Source organism: Equus asinus, chromosome 22, assembly GCF_041296235.1.
Source record: "Equus asinus isolate D_3611 breed Donkey chromosome 22, EquAss-T2T_v2, whole genome shotgun sequence".
Lineage (NCBI taxonomy): Eukaryota > Metazoa > Chordata > Mammalia > Perissodactyla > Equidae > Equus > Equus asinus.
In genome coordinates, this window is record NC_091811.1 from 21,268,690 (window position 1) to 21,278,193 (window position 9,504).

Genomic DNA, 9,504 nt, shown 5'->3' on the forward strand with positions numbered 1-9,504 from the left:
TTTGAGACTGAATAATGGAGCCATAGAACAGCTCTTCCTTCAGGTCCCCAGTGATAATTTTAAGACTGAATGGCAAGAACATCAGCTCAGAAGGCATCAGATGATGAAGCGGAGAATGTTCTGTGAAGCGAGTTTATTTGCCCAATAGTTTAAATACATAGTCACTTTTTAATCTCCTTTTGGCTCTGCTAGTGTAGCTTTCTCCTTCCTCACATGAGCTTAATCACAAGTTCCTTACTTCCTGGTGAAATTGGAAGAAGCATATTAATCCAAATCTTCGGTTTTTCACCAATGCAGCTGTCTTCTCATAAATCCAAGAAATTTCAGCACTCCAGCAGGAAATATAAATATTTCCTTTTTGAAAATAGGCACATCCTTTGGATCCATTGATCTGGGCATATTCTTTGGGACTAAACCTGAAAATTAGTGAATTTAAAATTAGTTATAAATTTCATATTTGAAGTTTAATAACAATACAGTGTTCCCAGTCAGCCTCATAGCCAAATATCTGAGTGCTGAGAGATTTCTGCTACACAACACATCAAAATCCGTAAAGCTGGCATATCTGAGTTCTTTATTTCAAGTTAGTCATGATCCCAAGTAGAATTATTTAAGAAGGATAATTAAACTCTGGGTTGAGAATTTGTATTCTCTCCATTAACATGGCACAAACTACCCAATGCAGATTATATTAGAAGTACTAGAATTTCTTTACTTGAGAATATTATGAAGAAAAACCGAAAAATGAAATCACATTCTGTATAAAAGTTATTACATTTTACCATGCACAAATATAATTTTGTATATGTTTATCCATATGTGGAGGGTGACGAGCAAACAAGGCAGAGGTTAAGAGAGAAAATGAATGACTACATAGATGTGGTTCTGATATCAGTCTCTAGTTCCTCTGCTAAGGAATTGGTGATAACTCCTAAAGAATGCCATCAGAAAATCATGCTCATAGGGTCTAAATCCTTTGTGTGCCCCAAGCTGCTTTTTATCCAAATGACCTGCATTATCCTATGATATTCTTTTCTTGCTTCAGAGCTAGGCTTACTAAATCTTCCTCTTAGCATATGCACTTGCTCAGAGTAGCCCTCATTCAGCAGAAAACTGATCCTGAAGCTCAGTTTCGCTAACCTGAGTGTAACAGTTGCAGTCTCAGGGGATCAGTGTCCCCAGGCTCTGAACCTTGCTGTGAAGGCCACTCCTCCATACTTTAATTTGGAGTCAGCAGAGTGGCCAGGGATGCTTAAAACTTCTTTGGGAGAAGGGACACATCTTCTCAAATTCCAAAATGGAAACAACTACATTGACACAGTGTCATGGTTCTACTCTGTAAGCCTTCAGTGTAGCAGCAATACCTCAGATTAATCTGTAATCATTTCATGCCCAATATTACAAAGAAGGAACTGTCATTTTTATTTGTATGTTTATTACTTTGCATGTGCTTTTTGCCATTATTATTTGTGTGAAACCAGACTAGTCAATTTAATATGACTAGTAGTGATGATTAGAGAGTGGGAGATTGGTGTTGAATAGAAAAGTCCATGACAAAACTTTGGCAAATAGATGAAGATACTGTATCTAGGGAAAAGAGCATAGGCATATCATTGTTTGTTATTCAAGGAATTTTGATGAGTCACAACTGAAGTGCAATATTTTGACAGAAAATACGCAATTATAATTCAATTTAAGAGAACATTGACAGCATGCATTAAAGAGGAAAAGAGAAGTTAATTGAATGGATTAATAACTTGATTGGGTAGGAAGGCTCGGAGAAAAACCTAGAAAGATGCCAGTGATCTCAAATTTCATCTAATATAAAAATACCATATGTTATATTAAAATATGAATATAATTATACCATTTTAATATAGTTGTAAAGTGAGGAGATCCTAAAAATATTTGGTTTTGTACTCACTAAAAGAATTTTGCAAAATTGTGTCCCTTTACACATTTTTAAGTTGACATCTCTTTTTTCATAACTTTAAATATTTGCAAAAAATGCAATTCAGAGTATAATATGTACTTTAAATATTTTCACCAAAACCTTGAAGTGGCAGATTTAGCTCATTTTAATTCATGAAGAAAATCTGTCATGTAATCTAATTGGCAAGTTCCTGTCAAAAAACTAATTGTTAAACTGATCAGTCAATTCAGACTTACTTTTGGTTAGAAAATAGCTGACAATTACTCGATTTAAATAAATGTGTTAATGTATGTTCTTATGATAAACATTACTTTCCATATTGTAAATTCTGGAGAATAGCTGAGGGGCTGAGCTCATGATCACTAAAGCACACAGCCCTGATTTTGCCACTTATAAGCTGAGTGAGCTTGGTAAGTTACGTAATCTCTCTATGACAATTTCTTCCTCTATAAAATGGGACTATAACAGTGCCTTTATCATAGGGCTAGTATTTGTAAAGTACTTTGAACATCTAAGTATCATTTGTGTTTACTAAATAAATAAATAAATTTAAACAAATAAATGAGATTCACTGTCTTGACATGAGTTTGTCACACGTGAAATTAGGTACTCCTCCTTTCAATATTTGTTACTGAAGCTCTTTTCTTTGCACACTTTACTCTTTCTCTATATATAGATTTATAATTCTTATAATTAACATTTATTTTCTTAGTATTCCATTTTTTACTATTCCTAGCTTGGTGTTTTCTCAATAGTTAGAGACTTACAAGAATGGCGAGTGGATAGAGCCATCCTCTCATAGCCAACTTTTGCCAGATGGATCCCATTGTAATCCCAACCAGAAGAAAGAAAACTCGAGTAATGGTTTTGACTTCAGAAAATCCCGAGAGAGATTCCTGAGAAAAAAGAACAAAGCTGGAGGTATCACACTCTCCGATTTCAAAATATACTACAAAGCCATAGGAACCAAAACAGCATGGTACTAGGACAAAAACAGAGACACAGACCAATGGAACAGAATTGAGAGCCCAGAAGTAAGCCCACATATTTATGAGTAGCTAACATTCAACAAGGGAGCCGAGAGCATATGATGGAGAAAGGAGAGTCTCTTCAATAAATGTTACTGGGAAAACTGGACAGCCACAGGCAAAAGAATGAAAGTAGACCATTATCTTACACCATGCACAAAAATCAACTCAAAATGGATTAAAGACTTGAATGGAAGACCCGAAACCATGAAACTTCTAAAGGAAAACATAGGCAGTACGCTCTTTGACATCGGTCTTAGCAGCATATTCTCAAGTACCATGTCTGACCGGGCAAGGGAAACAAAAGAAAAAATGAACAAATGGGACTACATCAAACTAAAAACCTTCTGCACAGCAAAGGAAACCATCAACAAAATGAAAAGACAACCTAACAATTGGGAGAAGATATTTGCAACCACATATCAGATAAGGGGTTAATATCCAAAATATACGAAGAACTCATACATCTCAGCAACAAAAAAACCAACAACCCAATTAAAAAATGGGCAAAAGACCTGAAGAGAGATTTCTCCAGAGAAGGTATACGGATGGCCAACAGGCATATGAAAAGATGTTCAACATCATTAGCTATCAGGGAAATGCAAATCAAAACTACAATGAGGTGTCACCTCACTCCGGTCAGAATGGCTATAATTAACAAGACAGGAAACAACAAGAGTTGGAGAGGATGTGGAGAAAGAGAACCCTCATACACTGCTGGTGGGAGTGCAAACTGGTGCAGCCATTATGGAAAGCAGTACGGAGTATACTCAGAAAATTAAAAACAGACCTACCATATGATCCAGCTATTCCACTGCTGGGTATTTATCCAAAGAAATTGAAAACATAAATACATAAAGATACATGCAGCCCTATGTTCATTGCAGCATTGTTCACAATAGCCAAGACTTGGGTGCAACCTAGGTGCCCATCAAGGGATGAATGGATAAAGAAGATGTGGTATATATACACAATGGAATACAACTCAGCTTTAAGAAATGATGAAATCCAGTCGTTTATGACAACATGGATGGACTTTGAGGGTATTATGCTGAGTGAAATAAGTCAGAGGGAGAAAGTCAAATACCATATGATCTCACTCATAATTAGAAGATGAAAACAACAACAAACAAGCACATAGCAACAAAGATTGGATGGTGGTTACCATAGGGGAAGTGGGGGGGAGGGAGGGCAAAAGGGGTAATTAGGCTCACACGTGTGATGATGGATTATAATTGATTTTTGGATACTGAACATGATGCAATCCACACAGAATTTGAAATATGTTACGATGTACATCTGAAAACTATATAATGTTATAATCCAATGTTACTGCAATAAAAAAAAGATTAAGAATATTCACTTCTTTTCCTAGTTTCCTATAGACTTTTCTCGTGATTGAGTGTTGAAGTTTATCAAATGCTTTTTTGCATCTATTGAAGGTTTGAAATGATTATTCCCCTTTTACGTTAATGTAATGGATTTTGTTGATTGGTTTTCAAATGTTATATTAAACTTTAATCATGAAATTTTTAAGAAAAGAAAAGAAAATCCTGAGAGAGAAAACAGGAAATATGTTATGCGAGAGCCACTTTCAAGTTTGCAGAAGTAAGGTAGGTGGGAACATTCATTAAATTCATTTATTAATTCTCATTCAAAATACACTGATTCTTACTCTGTGAGACAGGTACTTTATTTATTTACTTTCCATTATATAGATAATTTCTCAAACCAGGGAAGAAGATTCAATCAGACCTTTTCTTCCAAGTTATCTATCTTTACCAAGGTGGAGTTCTTGTCCATGCAGTTTTTTCTACTGTTGGTCCAGGTTTTTTCCTCACTTGTTGAAAAATAGTAACAACTGTTTGGGTACTATTGCAACGTCTTAGGACAGGGATTACATTTATCATCTAAAAAAGAAATTACACCCAATAGTACAAACTAAACAAGTCTAGAGTGACCGGGAAGGTTTGGGAAACTAAATCATTTCATTTGACAATATGTCTGAGAGCCAGCACCCTGAAAATATACTGCTTTAGGAGACTCTGAAAATGAAGTCACCACCAATTATGAGTTGGGACAATGGTGACTGAAATTCCCTTTTCAGGGTTCAGTCCTCCAGCTTCAGAATTACCGGCTACACCTTTTACTTCTTAAGGCAACAGGATCACCTAAAAATTGTTCATAAAATGAGGGGCTGAAGTATCCAGATTGGTATCATTCTAAGATGATTCCCAAATTTGCCTCTGTGCTTTCAAAAATATCAAATGAATTTTTATTTTCCCTTGTCTTCTGTAAATTTAGTGTGGCATCAATAGAGGTCATTGGATTACATAACTCTCTCATAGTCTGATGCAGTGTACATAAGCAACATAAACTGGGGCAACAGACTTGACATGACTGGTCAACAGGTCCTGATTACCTGAAGTGTTAATGACTAGCTCTTGGCAGTGTTTGATGGCCATTTCTCCCCACATTTTCAATAGATTGGAGATCTGTGATTTGAGAAGTTTCTCCTCCATGGGAAAGTTTCTGTAGTGCTCAGCTGCTGAGATAAGTTATTCTGCAGTTAGTGGATGATTTTCTGAAGTTGACTCAATTTCTCTGAGTGTGAGTTAATATCATTAGCTGTCTACAAAACTCCAAGACATAACAGGAGACAAGTTCATATACCTTTCTAGTCTCATGATAGCCATAAATAATTCTCTTCACACAGTAATATTTCTTACATTTTTACAATATTCATTAGTAGCTTCTAATAATTGAGGTATCATGGAAGAAACACACCATATGACTTTATATTCCAGGTTGTTTATAGCTAATTTTATAATTTTATTTATATTTTAATTACGATTGTACTTGCATTAAAATAATGAATTACTAATTACATATTTCTGACATTTCATTTAAGGCAATAATGGTCTTTCTGCCATTCATTTGGTGGAATTTTTTTCTTTTTTCTATATGGACTTGGTTCACGTAATTGTTGTTTTCCATGCAGGACATTGGGTCCTGGCCAAAATGTCTATAAGATATTTGGTCCATGCCAAAGGGTCCTTGAAATTTGGTCCTGTTCAAAATGTCTATCAGCATACTTGGTCCCTGCCAATGGTTTTGGACAAGACGAAATATCAAGGACCTTTTGGCATGGATCAAATGTCTGATGGATATTTGGGACAGAACCAAATGGTCCTGCAAATATCAGAGACCTTTTGGTGTGGGCCAAATGTCTGCTAATCATTATTTTAATAGGAACAGAATCCTTTGGGGGCAATGAGTATCTCAAAGTATGGTCTGCAGAATACTTGCATTAGAATCACCTGGGGTAGTTGTTTTTTAAAAAAGCAGATTTTAATGCCACACTAGATCATTTTTGGTCCTGAATTCATAAAATATGACATTTTAATAAACTTCAGATGACACCACCATAATAAATTTAAGGGAAATTGTGCTAAAAGCACCACACTTTAGAAAAAAAGTGTCCACCCTTCTATAGTGAACCAATGAATATAAATCATTGCAACTTCACTTTTTAAATATACATCATTGTAGAAGATCAACCGTTAATCCTCATAATGGTTGGATATTAAATATCTGTTACTGCTAGAACATCATACTTCTTTTCAAAAGAGCAAGCTACATCATTAGCCTCTATTTATATGTCCAAATATGTATTTCTAAATCCTAATTATCCATGAGATCTTACATATATAAAAAGAAATGAAAGTAGCAGAGTAGATGTTAGTATCATTCAGCAAATAAACTTAATTGACTGCAAGTCCCCAGAAAGTGAATACTGTGCAACTCACTACCCCTTACATCGTATACCTAACAACATCTTACAAAATGTGTATTCTCAGGATGTTTTCCCACTCATTTTTAGTCCAGGACTCCCTATCCTGTCCACCCCCAACTACCCAATAATGAGTTAGAATCAAGGAAATATTCTTTTTTTGGCTATTATGCTTGGAAGTGGAGCTTCCATTGTTATGTGGAGATGGTTCAACTTTCTATCTGCTGGGTAAGTTATATCAGGCAGCTCTTCCTCCTTGTTTGTATCTCGTTCTCATTTATAGCAGTCAGGCTGTTGCTGCTGCTTAGACGTTTTCTCCACCCTAGAAAGGTCTAGAGTGAGAAGATTAAGCCAGTTATGTACTAAGTCTTAGAAGTAAATGAAATGGCATTCTTCTCCTTGAATCCACTTCCCTCGACTCCCTGTTTCTCACCACTGGGATAATAAGTGGATGTATGTCTGTGAAGAAAAGAGGCTCCTTATTCCAACCAATAACTAGAAAAATAAAAGTTGTCTTCATAGTCCCATCTAGTTTATCAAAAGAAGGCAATGGATTTAGGGCAAAATCCACATAATAATAAAGTATATATCTTACTGGTTTGTCTTGGAAACACAGAGAACGAGAGAGAGATGAAGTGAAGTATTATAAAGTACTATTCAGGATGTAGCACCTGTCATATCATCCAACTTGAATTTACATAGTTTACAAATGCATCTCCTAATGACCTTTCTTGGGTTTGAAGCAAATATATTTACACATAATCCCCAAGATCACCAGCCCAGTCAGTAGCATCAGACAAGGAGTTGGCAGACTCAGGCCAGCCTGAAGCCATGTAGGGATGGAGCTGGATACTCTGCAGAAAGCCAACAGAAGAATTAACAAACAGACCTGCCTGTGGTGGTTACACATGGGTTGTTTATTTCTCCCACTTAGGAAGTTTCCTAAACTTCCTAAAATTCTTCTCTTGCTTCTTCAATGCCTCTATGTAGAAAATACCTAAAATGATGCACAGTAAGACTCCACCATCAGTTCTCCATTTATTTTCTCCACCATTCTCCTTTCCTTTAAGAGTAAATCTCCTAATTTTTGAATTTTTTGTTTTACAATATCACACACATTTCTTCTTCAGTTTACTGAATTCATGAATGAGATGAGATGTTGCAGGTACTGCTTCTCTGGATGAGCCTGACAATAGGAGAGATCCCAAGTTTTTGAGATTACCAATCTCCATAAGGTAACAATTATTGTGGATTTTATTTTTATCTATTATCCATTTTATTTATCACCTACTAGATAATGAATGAATATTGAATGAAAGAAGAAATGAATGTACAATCTAACCTACAAACAGTGAACAGACCAGAAAGCAAGTGGACAGCTCTTCAAAATTTAGCATCCTTTCTCTCTCTCTCTTTCTGTCTCTCTCTCTCTCTCTATATATATATATATACACACACACACAAGTGGTTCTCATGTTTACCTCACCTTCTTACCTTCTTATTTCTTAATTCAGGATCTAAAGGCATCTAGCCCAGTATTTCAGAGAGATTAATGCAATCTACGCGTGCATTATCACATGCACCACATCCACAACTTTCTTTTTCTCAAAGATTAGATTTTGATTTTTTTTTAAATGGCAAAAATGTATAATCACCTTTATTAGACACATGCAAAGTCTACTTCCATCCTTTTTTTGTATATCATTCCCCCAAACCACACACACACACCCCTACATGCTTAAACTAAAAATAAATCTAAAGACAAGGAAGATGTAGTTCATACGTTTTGGGTGATTCAGGACAACAACCTGAACTGTCAACAGATTCTTGAAGGTAAGCTATGCAGTCTGATATATTGAATTAGATTCCTGGTCACAGAGATTGCCATTTATTCCAACTGAGTATAAGCGAATGGGTGGAAGACTAGAACTGAATCTGGTCTCCACCACATAACAGTTGTATAAACCTGGTTAAATCATTTAATTTCTTTCAGTCTCAGTTTTCTCATTAATACATTGGAGAAAATAGTTATATTATTTCCTTTACTTCACAATTATATTTTGATGAAGATATTATGTAATGTATATAAAATATTACATAGATATTGTTATTATTGATTCACCATTATTAATTATACTGGGAATTTCAATTACCCTAAGAAAAGTTTTTAAATAGTAACAAAACAAAAAATGAGCTCTTGTCTATTTCAGACTCACTCATCCTCCAGTTTTTCTCTACAGTTATTTATACCATCAAAAAAAAATTCTCTTCACTTTCTCTATTTGGGAAACCTCCAAACTAGCTTCTAAAAGAATATTCCACTGGCATCTCTGCAAGGTATTAATACCAAGAACTACATTTATAAAAAGAAATGTCTTAGTCTCCAAACTCAGGTTCTGGCATATCCAATCAAAATGGTTCATTAGAAACAGAGCTTCATGAAACATAGTGCTATCACACAATTCTAAGAGGTCCCAGAAGCCGTATATTTCTCCCTCAGTATTGGGAACACTCACTCTACTATTACGTTCCTAACTTCGTCTCCATTTCGGAGATTCCACAGCATCTTTCTCTTTAGCATGAGTGTCAAACAGCACTGCAAGGCATTTAATATGTGTTCATTCCCCAAGGTCACATCTTGCTTTCTCTGAACTCCTACCTCTTTTTATTAGATTATTTCTATCCCAATTATATCCTTCTCTAACAGAATCCTGAAATGTGAGTGTCACATAGGTCACTTCTTTGGACAT

The 9,504-nt window shown here is 35.4% G+C and overlaps 1 protein-coding gene across 1 annotated transcript; it reads right to left on the bottom strand.

The window, feature by feature from the left end:
• Positions 1 to 2,681: 2,681 nt before the first annotated feature.
• On the bottom strand, positions 2,682 to 9,504 carry LOC106837452 (C-type lectin domain family 12 member B). Its single transcript, XM_014850997.3, is given in 6 exon segments — positions 2,682 to 2,817; positions 4,718 to 4,871; positions 5,384 to 5,494; positions 5,497 to 5,601; positions 7,511 to 7,606; positions 9,408 to 9,504. Coding segments are annotated over 6 exon segments (699 nt in total).